General features: G+C 43.4%; 1 protein-coding gene across 14 annotated transcripts in view; it reads right to left on the minus strand.

The window, feature by feature from the left end:
* ANKS1B (ankyrin repeat and sterile alpha motif domain containing 1B) overlaps nt 1–17,191 on the minus strand; it is a 1,309,735-nt gene that overhangs the window by 26,142 nt on the left and 1,266,402 nt on the right. For all 14 annotated transcript variants that reach the window (XM_002752897.7, XM_009004424.5, XM_035258475.3 and 11 more), the window contains one exon: nt 13,299–13,436. In XM_002752897.7, the coding sequence (XP_002752943.1) occupies nt 13,299–13,436 (138 nt within the window). The remainder of the gene's footprint in view (nt 1–13,298; nt 13,437–17,191) is intronic.

Genomic DNA, 17,191 nt, shown 5'->3' on the forward strand with positions numbered 1-17,191 from the left:
AACTTGCCTTTCTTGTGCAAACTGAAGATGTGCAGGTCAGCTTATATTTACTGTGGTTTCTTCAAGGCAGTCATGGATATTTAACATCACCATGGTATTTACTGAGCCCCTTCCATGTGTTAAGGGCTGTGTCCCTAGTGCCAGGCCCATGCCTCGCCTCTAGACAATGTCCAGGAAGTGCTCACTGAATGACATCGGGAAGTGAAAGAGTCCACTAAGTCTCATGGAGAGACAAAGAAATCTTTCTCACTGTCCTCCTGCATCCTTGTCCCTGAGGCTGTACCCAGTATATTCATCAATCTAGTATGAGAAAAACGACTGCATCATAGATGGTGGGTAATCTGTCCCCTATAAAAAGCTCTCGCCACTAAGATAATTATTTTAACTGGCATATCACTAAGATTTTTCTGTTTCTTAGTTTGAAAATCTCTTAGGCTCAAGGGTTCACTGATACATGTGCAAAAATATTCATTAAAATGTTTAAATTTTCATTATTAGAGAACTGATTAAGAAGAATAGTAGGTATCCATTTAAAATGAAAAGTGGAAGGTGTCCCATCTCATCTGCTAGTGGGCAGACTGCCTGAGTCAGGAGTTCAAGACCACTCTGGGCAACATGGTAAAACCCTGTCTCTACTAAAATACAAAAAATTAGCTGGGTGCGGTGGTGTGCACCTGTAATCCCAACTACTTGAGAGGCTGAGGCAGAAGAGAATTGCTTGAGCCCAGGAGGCGGAGGCTGCAGTGAGCCGAGATTGTGTCACTGTACTGCACTCCAGCCTGGGCAACAGAGTGAGACTCTGTCTAAAAAAAAAAAAATAAAAATAACGAGTTAAAAGACTATGTAAAAATATATGTATACATATAAACATGCTAGCATCTGTATACATGTATAGAAAATACCAATGTGGATCAGAATGTGAATAGCTGTTATCATTGCATATTGAGACTGAATGATTTGTCTCTATTTTTTTTGCATGTTTTGAACTTTAAATGAGGATTAATAATTTTTACAGTCATAATCTTTCCATTTTGATAACTGAAAACAAGACAAAGTCTTTTGAGTTCAAAATAATCTTATTCTTGCTTTTTTTCTTTTTTTGAGACAGAGTCTTGCTCTGTTGCCTAGGCTGGAGTGCAGTGGCGCGATCATGGCTCACTGAACCTTGACCTCCGGGGCTTGCGTGATCCTCTCATCTCAGCCTCTGGAGTAGCTGGGACCACAGGTATATGTCATCACACCTGGCTAATTTTTGTATGATTTTTAGAGATGGGATTTCGCTATGTTTCCCAGGATGTATCTTACTCTTTCTGCATCACCTTGGGGTTCTGAGGGTCTTTTCATTCTCTGCTTGAGAGGGCTGGGAACTGTTTTCCAGCAAAATCTAGGCCACCTCTGCAGGTGCTGTCCTGGCTCACTTCCATGTGCCCGGAAGCTGCCCAGTCATTCGGCAAAGAATCTTGTTTATGCTCTTCCGTTTTCATACTGGATGCCAATTCTAACATCTTCTCAGTTAAATTTTAAAGTATCCAGCTCTTTCTTAAAGCTGTAAAAACCCTAATACTTCTACTCCCAAGTCTGGAGTTGAACCTTTAGTGGTCCAATTTCTGCCAAGCCCAGGTGAAAAATGTTATGTGGATATGAACTTATGGACATGCAGTCAATCCAGTCTTGTAGCTGTGAAAATTTGTTCTCTGCACCAAGTCAAACTGCCTATGAGCGTGAACCATATTTTATTTCTTCTCATAATGATGATAAAGCAGTGGCAGCAGCAACTACATACAGTCCTGCCTACTACATCCTGGGGACGAGGCTAAGTGCCTTCTGTGGATTGTTTACCCCTCACAACACCTTGTAGAGGAGGAATGACCATTCTCATTTTACATGTGAGAAACTAATGATCAGCGGAATTGACAACTTGGCCAAGTTCATACAGTTAGGAAATGGCAGAGCCAGGATTCAAGTGCGGATCTGACTTCAGATAAGCCAGTGTTTCATGCCACTGGGCTATCCCACCTTCATTGCTTTCATGAATGTGCTGGTGTTCTGTGCCTGTTTCATTGATGGACCCGCTAGAACACCATCTTGTGTTCTGGAGATTCATTGTACAAATGTCGGTGAAGACATTTATTACACAGTATCCCCTCATGGGAGCCTAGGACAGAAAGTTCTTTCATACTCAAGCCTTATTAAAATATTGTTCTCTGAGAGGAAGGGGTATACTTTTCTTTCCAAGAAATATGGAGCATAAAATTACTGTATTTCCTTTTTCCTTGACTTCCAGGGAGCTCACAGCTAAAAGCTCTGAGCCAGAGAGAGCTCAGCTCTGATACCTTTACAGAACTCTGTGGTCTGTATATTGATGCTAAAACTTTTTCCTTGATGTGGAGCTTCCTTCTATTCTGTTTTCCCTAATTCAGATTTGTATATACCTGTGTATTCTCAGGCTACCATACCTATTCATGTAGGCCGTCTTCAATCCTTCATGGAACGACGCATGGTATAAACAGCGTCCATTTGTACACTTAGATATTATCCCAGGGCTAACTTTGTTGAACACGTTACTGCCCAAATGGCTGACAAGGTATGTCAGGCATAAACCTTCATCTCATCTGGTGAATGTGACAAAGGAGGAAGGAAGCCTCTGAGAGGGAGGCCGTCCAGGGAGGAAAGGCCCTCCCGGCCGAGGCTCAGAGGCTGCTCTTTCTGAGTGGACCATTTTGACCTGCCTCACAGTGCTTTGCATTAGCATTAGAAAAACAATGGTCACATTGTCATGACTGGAATGGAAGGAACAAATGTATTTGTTTCGTAGCATCAGAGAGCTGCAGGCCAGGATGGGGTCAGCAGAAGCTCACCCACACCATGAAGAGGGCACAGATGCAGATACCTTCAAGGGAAGGGGTGTGTCGTATGTGGGAGCCAAGGGCAGAAAAGCTCGGGTGTCATGAGGTACTTTGGGAGGTCTGCTAGTAAAGTGTCTATCAATCAGTGAATAGAGGCTATAAACAGAGTCCCTGGATCACCTGCATGGGCCAGCTCCACCATGGGCCACCTACCTGCAGCACCTATCACTGCCACTGAGAAGTGAGTATGGTCCAGGTCATCTGTTGGTCCCTTTCCATCCTGGGAGTTCCAGGATTCTCTGATTAGAAGGGGCTATCTTTTACTTAGTTAACTACAGATTCAGTTTAGAGATGCATGCACAGTTGATGCTGTGCTAAACAGCGGGATGTTACCCAGAGGCCAGACTGCAGGGCTCCATAACATACCAGCTAGAGCTCAGAGAGGCAGTCACCAAGGGGCAGCCCTTCATCTCAGAAAATGTCTTCATTCCAGCCATCACCCCCAAATGCTATTCCAGATGGTCAAGCATTTCATCTATTATAAAACGTCCTTTCTTCTTGGCAATACACATGTTTCCTATCTCTCACCTCTGCCTGGTGAGTTACTGCTTATCCTTGAAGATTTGCCTTGGGGATCATACCTCCAGAACCCTTCTTTCCTGTCCCCCTTCCACCTTGGCCAAGTTAGGTGCCCCTCCTCTGTGGTCCCACAATTCCTTGGGCACAGCCCTACTTACTGCATGTTATTATGATTTTCTCTTTGTAGGGCTGATTCCCCTAGGTGACTGAGCTCCTTGAGGGCTCTGGTCTCACTGGGCTTTGCATCTCTAGGGCTTAGAGTAGGTCAGGTGCTCAACAAATGTTTGTTGGCTAAACAGAAAGGAAGCTGCCTGGTAGGTCCCTAAGATAAGGGAACTTGCACCTTAAGGTTAAGAAAAGGGTGGAATATGGATGGCCAGAGCCAATTCCTTCCGTCTTTCTTCTCTCCCACAGACAGACCTGAAGGACAAAAGCCGGACAAGTGCAGATACTGCCATAGGGGGCCTGAAGACACAGGAAGGTTTTTTTCAATCTGGGTTCTCAATGGGGTCTCTAAAAAGAAGTGACATTTCTTTTTAGGCTTTATTTTGCATGTACTTCTTCTTCTTCTTCTTTAAGACCTGGGGTAAGCCTGGTCTACAACTTGCTTCACCCACGTCCTGAGGCAAAAATAACTTCGAGAATATTCTGGGCATATTCACAGAATTCATTGACATCTCTTTAGCTCTGCCTACAGTTAGTTCTCTTGATTACCAGCCAGAAATTAGTCTTTGCAGATTGTACAGAAATGAAGTGCCCAGTCGTAGCCTTCAGCATTTAGAAACAAATATTGGCAATTCTGCTAAGATGTCTATCTGGGCCAGGATGACACATCAGCTGGCCAAAATGCAGGTCGCTTCTTTAGGGCTAATTTTGGCTAACTAAAAGAGCCACAAGATTCCTTTTTCTCTCCAATTATAACAGGGGCACATGTAGAAAATTTTGAAAATACAAAGAATAAAGGAGGAAATAAAATTCAGCTCTGAAATTTCACTGATGGGATATGGCTACTGCGAACATTTTGGTGCATTTTCTTTTTATATTTGTATATATACCCAAATACTTTCATTTCCTATATGAATATGAATTTAAAAACTAGAATACTTTATGAGTCTAAAATCATATTCATACTTTATGTGTAGTCTCATAAAGTTGCTTTTTCACACAATATTATCTCCTGGCTGGTCTTCGCATGCCATTACACATTCTTCAAAAACCAGAGCATTCCCCTGTATCTGCCAAGGTTTAACTTTATGCCTCACCCCAAGTATGGGAGGTTGGGCCCTGCTTTGCTAAACCATGACTTGCTTTCTTATATTAATAGCATTCTGGGTTCTCTGTGGACTTCACACACTGCAGCCTGACACAGTGGTCACTGGTCTTCATGGAACCACAGCCCATCCAGAGGGACTGGCCTGCACAGGAGAAAGAATTGCCAGAGTTCAGCCTCTCTCCAGCTCCTCAACAGTAAAAGCTCCAGTGGAAGCTGTAGGGAACTCTTCACTAACTCTCACTCTGTCACCCAGGTTGGAGTGTAGAGGTGTGATCTTGGCTCACTGCAACCTTCACCTCCTGGGTTCAAGAGATTCTCCTGCCTCAGCCTCCCAAGTAGCTGGGATTACAGGCGCCCGCCACCATGCCTGGCTAATTTTTTGTAGAGACATGGTTTCACCATGTTGGCCAGGCTGGTCACGAACTCCTGACCTCAAGTGATTGACCCGCCTTGGCCTCCCAAATTGCTGGGATTATAGGCATGAGCCACCGCGCCTGGCCTCTTCACTAACTTGTGAGGCACTGGACATGGGTCACTCACCAGATTCAAACCTTTTGAATTTGAACCCTTGTTTAAATCCTTCTCAAATGGATTTGTCCATTTCCTTAATTTAGTCAGTACAGCAAATATAAATGGCTTTTCCTTTACTTACTGCAAATGCTTACCTGATACTCCAAGTTCACTATTCTGAATTGAATTAGTTGTCATGCCTCCAAACTGACCACGTGTTCACACAGACTAAACGTTCAGCTTCCAGCCTGAGTGCCCCTCCTCTTGGAGAGCCCATCCTGCTGGCTGCTGGTGCAGTGCCCGGGTGGCATGGATCTGATTTTGTTGTAACCATTTGCTTGTGTCCCTTCATCTCCTGCAGGACCATAAGCTCGTGGAGAGCAGGGATGTGTGTCTGCTGCATGGCAGGCACTCTGTCAATACAGCAATGCATTTTATATGGAATCTGACTTTTTTCTCAGATATGGAAGAACGCAGCGACAGATACGTTGTAAACCAAAAACTGGGATATAATTCGTCACGCTGGGTTTGACACGAATACAAGAATCACTATTAACTGCTTCTGCTACTCTCCTCAACCTCAGCAGCTAAGAGTTATTAAACACCATGTGCTGGAAATGGGTTGTGTGTCACCTTGTTTAATCCTTATAATCACCATAGGAGGTATCCAATTATAATCTCTATTTCTCTATTTTACAGATTAGGAATCTGAAGATTAGAGGCTTTTTTTTTTTCAGAGTCTTGCTCCATCACCCAGGCTGTAGTGCAGTGGCACCATCTTGGCTCACTGTAACCTCTGCCTCCCAGGTTCGATTGATTCTCCTGCCTCAGCCTCCCGAGTAGCTGAGATTACAGGTGTGTACCATCATGCCTGGCTAATTTTTGTATTTTAGTAGAGATGGGGTTTTACCATGTTGGCCAGGCTGGTCTGGAATTCCTGACCTCAGGTGACCTTTCTGCCTTGGCCTCCCAGATGTTGGGATTACAGGCGTGAGCCACTGCCTGGCCCATGGCATTCTCACCCAAACTATGAAGCTAAGAGTGCAGATCTGGGATTAAAAACCAGACTGATTCTAAAGGCCACCCCCTGAACATGACACTGACCGCCAGTTATTTAAAAAGTGAGGGGTGCAACAAATACATGCATAAATGCTGCAAAGCAATCTGTGAAAACAATGTCAGAATGTCTGCTTTCTAACTTTTTACAAAAAATGGGATCAGTTTAAGGCACTGATAACATTATCCCCCACCCCCAAAATAGGGAGAAGAGGAAATAAAGACAGACTATTAATCTCTAAATATCCAGCCACCTTTGTCTTTGTGGCCTGGTTCATTCTCAGTGATTTATGCCAATGGAGAGGTCATCTGGATATGTGAAACCCAGCACCCGTTAATTTATCTATTCTTTTTTGGGAGGGGGTGGTATTAGCACAGAAGGACCATTGGGATTGGGATGCTGTCTTTTTTATTCCATCAGGGCCATTTGCTACTCTTAGGAGCTGCATCCCTCCTGCCACTGACTTGCTGGCTGGACAGGGCCAGGCAATGGCTTCTACTTTACCTATAGGTTGCCACTTTGTATGCAGAAGAGTAACCAGGGAAAGTGTTTGAGTTCAATTTTTAAGGGCTCTATGCACTGTGACATTTTTCTTATATTGCCTTTTTTTCTCCACAGTATCACAGTCAAATAGGTTGAAGGCTGTTTTCAGGTGGAGAAAATGAGAAACAGAATGAGAGATCACCTGCTTCCATGAAATTAATTCAGTCAGAGGTGAACTAACGTCAACAACAGCAAGAATTCTTTTGCATCTTTAAGTTCTCACTTTGTGGGACAACCTCTGAAACGTAAGCCATAAATATTGTTCTTCAGGGACCTCAAACTACTCCATGGAAGTTATCTCAGCATTTAAGAACTTATGAATTTAAATTTCTCTTTTTTTTTTGAGACAGGGTCTTGCTCTGTTGCCTAGGCTGGAGTGCAGTGGAGCAATCATGGCCCAATGCCTCCCAGGCCCAAGTGATCCTTCCACCTCAGCTTCAGCCTCCCTAGTAGCTGGCCCAACAGGTGTGTGCCACCATGCCTGGCTATTTTTTTTTTTTCTGAGATGGAGTTGCTCTATGTTGCCCAGGCTGGTCTTGAACTCCTGGACTCAAGTGATTCTCCTGCCTCAGCCTCCCAAAATTCTGGGGTTTACACAGGCATGAGCCACTGCGCCCAGCCAGGAATTTAAATTGTATTAGATGGATGAGAAAACCAACAAGCAAAACCACAGCAGAGCCAAAGCTGGAAGTGGTGTAGGTGTCACTGATCATGACCACGTGGTGGATGCTAGTGTTTCTCTTGCCCTGCACTTTGGCTGGCTTCGTGCATATGGATGCGAGAGTACTACAGAAGGTGATCACACAGTCGGCTGACCATGTTTTCCTGTGTTTTGTCACTTCTGTTTCTCCAGCTTAGATCCTTGCATGGCTCACGTTCAGCCAAGAAAGCACAGGGAAGAGGGAGCTCCATCTCCCACATGTCGTGCCCACCCTGCACCATGCCTTCAGCATTCCCTATGCACTCCTGAGGCTGCCTCAACCTCGCTATGTGCTGCATACACAGGAGCACAGGATTTGGGAGTTGCAAGCGAAAAATGAGCATGGTTAAAAATATCAAAGACTGCAAACACATTCTTTACAGAGGCGTGAGAATAAGCAAGGGTCTGGCAGCAAAGTCATGGCTTCTAATGCTATTAAAAAGAAAGAAAACCTTTTGGCCAGGCATGGTGGCTCACGCCTGTAATCCCAGCACTTTGGGAGGCCAAGGTGGGAGGATCATGAGGTCAGGAGTTCAAGACCAACTGGTGAAACCCTTTCTCTACTGAAAATACAAAAAATTAGCTGGGCGTGTTGGCACGTGCCTGTAGTCTCAGGTGCCTGGAAGGCTGAGGCAGGAGAATTGCTTGAACCTGGGAGGCGGAGGTTTCAGTGAGCTGAGATTGCACCACTACACTTCAGCCTGTGTGAAAGCAGGAGGGAGGAGAGAGAAAGGGAGGGAGACAGAGAAAAAATGAAAGAAAGAAAACCTTTTAACATTTAAAACTATTGAATGAGGCTCTTCTCAGATATTTGATACAAATCTGACACTCCTGCAGAGAATGCATCAAAATCTTTGATGACCTATGTCAACTCTCTTTTACTGAGAAAGCTAGAATAACTGAGCAAATAAAATACAGATGACAAGAGTTTTGAAATTACCTTGATTGTTTTTCTCTCTCACCTATAGTGGCCTTCTGAGGAAGATCACTTTGGTCTTGGGATCTGGTGCCACTGAAATACCCATTCCATCTCTTGCGATCCCATCTGTGTATAATTCTCTCCACTCATTTGATATAAGAATGGAGGAGAGAAAAGCTGAGTCCATTTTAACTGTCACAACTCCTACTCTCATAACACATCCTTCTTTTCTACTCATCCCTACGGTTCCCTCTTCCCCTAGTTCTCACTGCCCAGAAGGTGGAGTTTGGGGAACCTTTTGTTCTCCAGTGGGTGAGATGTGTTTCAGGCCTAGCAAGTTAGGGATGTGATTAGAAATCAGCTCCAACAATAATGAGAGTATAGACTCCAGAATACAGAGCAGGCTTGGTGCTTGCCTGTGGTATATACTGGTTTTTCTTCTTGAAAACCCTAATTCTGTTTTGCTCTAGTCTTTTTATTTTCATCCTCCCATCATTTAAAACTGAAACTATCACAAGCTGAATTTATGGTAGATTCCAAGCAACAAACACGGGCTTAGATATCATCAAATGTAACATTTTCCAAACTGTGTTCTGCAGAAGGCCACCTCTGTGAGGTGCTCTCCCCCCGACAAAAAAGGCTACCATGGCCAAATAAACTTGAGAATCCCTGCACACTCCACTCCCTCCTCACATCTGAGCACATTCGAGGCCCTGCAGAGTCCCAAAGCACACAAACTATGTTCGACTCACATCGTAGTTTCCATGGTGGGGTGGGGGGCTCCAGGCCTCCTTTCCCAGACTACAATTTCTATGAGAAAATGCTCTGAACTTCAAATCTAACTGTCCATAAATGGAAAACTTCCTAGACATCACTGAATTTTCTTGATATCAGATAAAAACATGTGATATGTGATAACATTACATAAAAACGTGTGACCCATAAAAGGTCTTTAAGGTCAAAAAAGCAGTAACTTCACAATTAAAAATGCACGCACGCGCGCGCACACACACACACACACACACACACACCCACCAGGTATTACAGGGTATTCTCCCCCCCACCCCCCCATTTAGGGCAGTCCAGGGGATTGATTCCTATCAAAAGAATTTTAAAGACTGGACTAGTATTGAACTGCCCTACATAAAGATACAAAATCCATGCTCAAAGAAGCTTTTTTTTAGTGCAAGTGAAGCTTGTTATATCGCAGAATTGCTCAAAGTCCCAGGTCAAGGCTGGTGACCTTTATTACTAATTTTGAGGTCTGACAAACTGTGTTCACCTAGAGAGGATTAAAATGGAGGATCTGTGTAAGATGAAAGTCATTTGGAGCTGATGTGATAATCTTAAGCTAGTAATGTCTACATTAAATCAAACATCTGCATAAAAAGATAAATGTTGAAGCGATTCTCTGTATGTTTTCCAAGTTTATCAGGGATATGATGTTCATCATAAAACTAAACAGTTGACTATTTCTTCCCCCAACATTTCACCTCAGTATTCTGGTGTCACATGTACATACATACATATATGTATATATACAGCTAATAAACTCAAGGGGGCAGATAGTCCACAGATACCAGTTTTAGTTTGATGTGGAAAAATGCTTTAGATACTCTTATGAAGGCAAATTATATATTACCTTAAAAACCAATTTTACTGAAAGAAATGCTGCAATACTTAGGAAAAGGCTGGAATTCATCCTGAGAAGTATCAGAGTATTCATGTTGATGCTCAATGTAGCCACAGTCTAGAGGCAGCAAGGTCTGTGGAGTCAACGTTTTCTTTCTGCTGTTTATATTTTAATGTTTATTTATTGCTTCCACTTTTTCAATTTTTTCATAATGGCAGTAGGAAAATTTTGGAAGATAAATTACACATCTGACAAATCTATCTTATGTCTTTTAGCAGAAAAAGGGTCAGGCTGTTAACTGACGTCAGTAGGCGAAGAGAAGGAGGTGAAGGAACAAACACTGAACACCTGTTATTTATGAAGCACTCTACATATGTTCCTTCATTTCACTCCTGGTGAAAACCTGCAAGGTACAAACTGTTGTCTCTGTTCTCTAGCTATGAAAATTGGGACTCGGAAAAGTCCAGCAACTTCTCTCAGCCCAGGGAGTAGAGAGAGAGCTGATTTGGGATATGAACTTTGGTATTCTGTCTTTCTATGACATCAACCTATAGAGAAAGGTGTTTCATGCAAACCAAAATAGACGTGATAGGATGAAATTTGACTGTATAAAGAAACAATCAAATTTTACAAGAATGGCAAGTTATGTTTAAGGCACCAGAAACCTAACACTGCATGTCCTTGTAAACTCTGAATGAAATGGATTTAATCGACACTTTAATCCCATGCAAACAAACACTTTCAGAGATATTCAGGGTAGCCTTGCAGGGCTGGGCTTTGTGGTCTGTACTGTTACCACACACTGCTTTTGTATTACTCTCCTCATGCCTCCCCAAATGGAAGGGATTTTTGTTAAAGGCTCATGAGCATTCTTTCTCATTTTCAATCTTGAAAAACCAAAAGGGGTGAGGAACATGTAGCATGATATAAATGCTCTGAGCATGAGCTGCCTGACTCACAGACCTTAGGCTGGTATAGATTTTGGATTACGGTTGGCCTTGGCCTATGGGGGTTCACAAGAACTGGAAAACATTACTTCAGGCAGTCTTCTACCCATGACACTGAACTAGGAGCAGGCCTCTCATGAATATATTATCGGCAATTCCTGATTCTTTAAATATGTATATTTCAAACCCAGTAAGCAGAGCAGAATCATCGAACTAAAGTGGCATTTTCAAATTCTTCTGATTATAAATTATTAATGTACTCTATCAGCGATAACCTCAAGCAATCTGTACCACCTTGAGGGCATATCAATCTTAAAGAAACACTTGTTGTTTCTTTTAATCATTTTCCAAGTTTGTAATATATGAGCTATCTTTTAGGTTTAATGACAAGTATGGCTATAACTGGAATTCCATAAGGATGTCATTACAAGACTAACTTTTTTTTTTGAGACATGGTTTCTCTCTGTAGCCCAGGCTGGAGTGCAGTGGTATGATCATAGCTATGAAGCCTCAATCTCGTGGGCTCAAGTGATTCTCTCATCAGCCTCCTAAGCAAATGGGACTACAGGTGTGCACCACCATGCCTGGCTTTTTTTTTTTTTTTTTTTTTTTTTTTTTTTTTAGTAAAGTCTATGTTGCCCAGGCAGGTCTTGAACTCCTGAGCTCAAGTGGTCCTCTCAACTTGGCCTCCCAAAGTACTGGAATTTTAGGCATGAACTGTGTCTGGCTGAGAGTAACTTCTTTTTTTAAAAAATTGAGACAGGGTCTCACTCTGTCCCCTGGGCTGGAGTGCAGTGATGTGATCACAGCTCACTGCAAATCTGACCTCCCAGGCATGGGTGATCCTTCCATCTTAGTCTCTCAGGTATCTGGGACTGCAGGAATGTGCTATCATAACCAGCTATTTTTCTTCTGCATTTTTGTAGAGATGGGGTTTTACCATGTTCCTCAGGCTAGTCTTCAACTCCTGAGCTCAAGTGATCTGCCAGCCTTGGCTTCCCAAGTGCTGGGATTATAGTTGCAAGCCACTGTGCCTGGCCAAGACTAATTTCTGAATGAGAATGTGGGCCAAACCTTGGAGTTCCCAATTATTACCTGTAGGTATCTAATCTGACTCCTATTCAATATAGAAAACTGCAGATTTGTATGAGGCAAACACAACTATTATGCCCTAGTACTTAGAAATGGCTACTAGAGAAACCAACAGACAGAGTGAGGGACAAGGAAGCTGTAAGACCTTTACTATATTTTGGCGCCAGAGAAACAAAGGAATTTTTCAAGCCTGAAAAGTGAAATTAGTAGTTGAGTAATGGCAATAGAGATACTAGGTAGAGTTGGTGTTCTAAGTTGAATGGAAGAATGAAAATACAGAAAAATCTCCAAAGAGCCTAGTCTGCCAAAAGGTACTTGGTGTTAGGAGTGGAACTGTGACCCACTCAAAATTCCTATGTTCCAGCCTTAACACGCAGTACCTCAAAATGTGGCTGTATTTGAAGACAGTGCCCTGAAAGTGGTGATTCAGTTAAAGTGAGGACATTAGGGTAGGTTCTAATCCAATATGACTGGTGTCCCTACAAGAGGAAATTTGGACCCAACATCTAAGCACAGAGGAAAGGCAACGTAAGGATACAAGTGGGCAGCTTTATTAGTCTGTTCTCACACTGCTAATAAAGATGTACCCAAGACTAGGTAATTTATAAAAGAAAGGGATTTAACTGACTCACAGTTCCACGTGGCTGGGGAGGCCTCACAATCACAGCAGAAGGTGAATGAGGAGCAAAGCCATGTCTTACATGGTGGCAGGCAAGAGACAGCTTGTACAGGGGAACTCCCATTTATAACACCATCAGATCTTGTGACATGTATTCACTATCATGAGAATAGCACAGGAAAGACCCTCCCCCATGATTCAATTACCTCCCACCGGGTACCTCCCATGACAGGTGGGAATTATGGGAGTTACAATTCAAGGTGAGATTTGGATAGGGACACCGCCAAGCCATATCAGCAGACATCTGCAAGGCAGGGAGAGAGGCCTCAGGAGAAACCCAACCCGATGACACACTGGTCTTGCACTTCCGGCCTCAGAAACTGTGAGAAAATGAATTTCTGCCGTTTAAGGCACTCAGTCTGTAGTACTTTGTTATGGCAGCCCTAGCAAACATATACACTTGGTATGTATCTTAACACTGGGTAAACAAGCCAAGCTAGTATGTTGATAAGTTGGGCTTTCAATACAGTCCAGGACTATTTTGGAAAGTCTTTAATCTGTTGAAAGGGGAAGTACTCACCACATCGAAGGCAGTAAACACATGACAGTAGTGGTGATTGGATTTCAAATCTTTTGTGATATAGGCAAATGTTGAGAGGTCTTCTGGGTCCTGGGCAGCACAGGAGATATTACGAATTTCATGCTCAGCAATTATGTTCTGGAAGAGATGGCATAAATGATCACTGTTTTCCTCTGTGAACCGGCAAATCTGATAACAAAGACAAGCAACCTGGGAAGCAGTTGCTTTCCTTCTTTTTAGAGTGTTTCAGACCAGCAACACTCAGAGTGGTCCACTGTATTGTTTGTGGGTAAATGAATGCCAGATCTGGAAGAAATATTTTCATTTAATTAAAAACAACCTAACATAGTCATATCCTGGAGCTGCAGTTCTCACCAGGTGCTATGCATGGAAGCAGTCCGGGTGGCGGCCACTTTTTTTTTTTTTTTTTTTTTTTTGAGACAAGACTCTCACTTTGTTTCCCAGGCTGGAGTGCAGTGGCACAATCTCAGCTCACTGCAGCCTCCCCCTCCCAGGTTCAAGCAATTCTTCTGCCTCAGCCTCCCAAGTAGCTGGGACTACAGGTGCATGCCTTCACGCCTGGTTAATTTTTGTATTTTTAGTAGAGATGGGGTTTATATCATGTTGGCCAGGCTCATTTTGAACTCCTGAAACCTCAGGTGATTCGAGTTCCTCGGCCTCCCAAAATGTTGGGATTACAGGCATGAGACACTGCATCCAGCCTCTACTCTTAAAAATAACAGCAATTACTAAGTATTTGATTGTTTCCATTCCCCATGTCCACTTGTAGCTGTGCAGCACTGCTTTCTGCTAATTCTGAATGGAAGGGATCATCTGTCGCTTCCTGTGTGTGAGAAGAGATCTGACTCAACGAGGCTCTTCAAATCCCTTGCCACTGTGCTTGCACATTGTTCTCGTGTCCTGTTCCTCCTCCCTCAGAGCAAGGGCAGGTACTGAAGGAAGCAGGCAGGTGGAAGCCTCAAGGTGCTTTCTCCATGGAAACTAGGGTGCTGGAGGCTGATAAGAGAAACAGCACACTGCAAGATTCAGGCCTTGGATACCTTGCTTGATCCGGGCCCTGCGGATACATTAACAACCCTTTCCTAACTGCATCTTCTGTGTATAATTAGGTGGTGCTGCTGCCATTATTATTTTACAGGTGAAGCAACTGGTACTCAAAGAATTTAAGTGCCTTATGCAGAGCAGGTGCTGGGGTGGGACTGAAATTTGGGGTTGTCTGACTGCGGCTCAGCCTCTTTGAAATGCACTGCAACGCCCTTCATCATCTCTACCTCCCTCTTACTGGCTTAACAAGAATTGTATTTTCTCCTCTCTAGCATCTCTTTGTGCCTTCTTCCCCGGTGGGAGAAAGGTTTAAGTACCGTTGTCCTGAAGCACAAAATAACCATGAAGCAGCTTGGCTGCAAACCCTGCTAGAAATTTCTTTTGATATATAGATATGTTTAAAAAGAAAAGAAAAAAAACTCACATAATAGTGCCATCATTTATCTTATAATATCCCATTTGTGTTTTTTGCAGTTGTCACAGACCTACAACCCTCAATGCTTTAGTTTCTCTAATTACTTTTTAATTGCACTGTCTTAAATAACCTGTTGGCAATATAGTGTTCCATGTACACCCATCAAGGCCTAAAAATGCTTAGAAAATGTCCTTCCCTGCCAGCACCCCCAGCAAGTACTTCATGTCCCTCACTCTACCAAGCTGAGTGTTTTGGAGGCAATTACAGAATTAACTTATAAAAGAAAATTAAATTAAGACATTCTTCACTGTGTCCTTGTGTGTTGACATTACATGCAGTGCTGTCAAAAAATAATTCAAATTGCAATTGAAATCCCATAAACAAATAATGTTCTATTGCAAGATAGGTTTCAAACTAGAAGGTCATGATCCTCTTCTGGCATCCAGATAGCATTCCTTCAAGTAGAAAACTGAATTAGGGATGAATGAGTCTTAAAATGAATGTTAAAATGAGATAAAGGTGCATTGTGAGATGGTGTGGGAGCCTCTGCCATCGGCCTGATTGGGGGCAGCCAATATCCTGGGAAGCCTGGATGGATTTGGTCTCCCCTGTCCAGGAGGCACTGTCAAAGGAAATAATAGATGCTTCAACTTTCACTAAGTTGGCATTTTGTGTTCTTGAGATCTTTTGCAAGATCCCAAGGTAGATCAACTTCTTGGGAAATGAAAAGTGCTCTGTGATTTTTATTGCACTCAATTCCCTGAATCTTACCAACTCGTGGGATGACACTCTTGACAATTTCCAATGATGCATGGCAGCATTGTGGCCTGTGGCAAAATTGCAAAGGAGGGAAAGTATATCTTCAGTGCTCTCTCCTCCGTCCTTGCTGACCCCTGAACTTTCCAGAGAGCTCTTCTTCTTTTTCTTTTTTTTTTTTTTGACACAGGGTCTTGCTCTGTTGCTCAGGCTGGAGTGCAGTGGCACAATCTCAGCTCAATGCAACTTCCCAGGCTCAAGCAATCTTCCCACCTCAGCTTCCTGAGCAGCTGGGACTACAGGTGTGCACCACAAGGCTGGTTACTTTTCTGTATTTTGTTTTGGTAGAAACAGAGCTTTACTGTGTTTCCCAGGTTGGTCTCCAATTCTTGAGCTCAAGCAATCCAGTTGCTTCAGCCTACCAGAGTGCTGGGATTACAGGTGTGAGCCACTATGCCCAGCCTAGCCCAGCTCTTTTCTATTCCTCAGGAGCCCATGACTGTCTGCCTTTTAGCTGCCCAGTGAGGACTGACCTCTGTGATGCTCCATGTTCCAAAATCAGCCTCCTCCCCTGCCTGTGGAAACTTTTACTTCTCTGTTCCCATTGTCTGAGCTAGAAGGAAAGCTCATGCTAGTAAAAATATTCTATATTCAGGTAGGAATAACTAATCATTGTGGTCATCCTAACTGGCACTTATAAGATGCTCTTGAATTTGTATTGATAGCCTATAAAGGCAGGTGATTTTGAACAGACCTTTGTGATATACTGCCAGTGCAAGAATGGGGTAAGGACCTGGAATGTCACTACTGAAATACTGCCATCACTCTGCATCGTCTACCTGTGCAGAATAGTGAAGCCAGTTCCCTACATGCAGGAGGAATCCAAGGTCAAGGATTACAGCTGTAGACTGTATGGACACTGGATGGTAGAATTCCTCCTTAAAGAAGCAGCCAAAGAGGAAGACATCCTTCCACCTTCTGTCATGCAATCATGAGTGGCTCGTCCACAAATTGAAAAGTGATGTAATGAAGAGGTACAGGTGATGCACCTCAGTTTAAGACTGGACTCCTCATATGTTGACCAGCCTCCATTTCTAAGCACGTTCTGAGAAGACCAGAACTTTAAAAGGCTTGGGAGAAGAACTGTGGAGGGGCTCTTCCTGCCTCTTTTTGGGGGTAGAAATTCTGGCAGCGTAGCACCCTTCAACAGGGAGAGATGGTTTTGCTTGTCTGTTGTTTTCCATTATGGTGAGAAACAGGTGAAGAGGTGTCTTGCTGGTAGAGGTAGGATAGAATTCTCAGGTCCAGCTAATTCATACGGCGGTTCTGAGAGGGTGTGTGATGATGAGGTGATGCAGCCTAGGAATCTGCCTCTCACCACTGCCTTCCGTGTGAGCCCCACCAGGTGGGGCCTTTCTCCTACATCTCCTCATCAGGCCAGGCTTTTCCTGAGTGAGGAGACTGCAGTGTTCCCTCCAGGGTGGGGCCGCCAGTGTAGACTGAGAGCTAACTGGAGATGCCCTGGGGGGCATGCGATGCTGAGAACAGCACATGTGCTTAACATGGTCTATAATTTGTCTCCAAGCTTCTTAGGAGTATTTGCTCTTAAAAAAAAAAAAAAAAAAAAAAAAAATGGGAGGCCCACCCCAGTGGCTCA

Source organism: Callithrix jacchus, chromosome 9, assembly GCF_049354715.1.
Source record: "Callithrix jacchus isolate 240 chromosome 9, calJac240_pri, whole genome shotgun sequence".
Classification (NCBI taxonomy): Eukaryota; Metazoa; Chordata; class Mammalia; order Primates; family Cebidae; genus Callithrix; species Callithrix jacchus.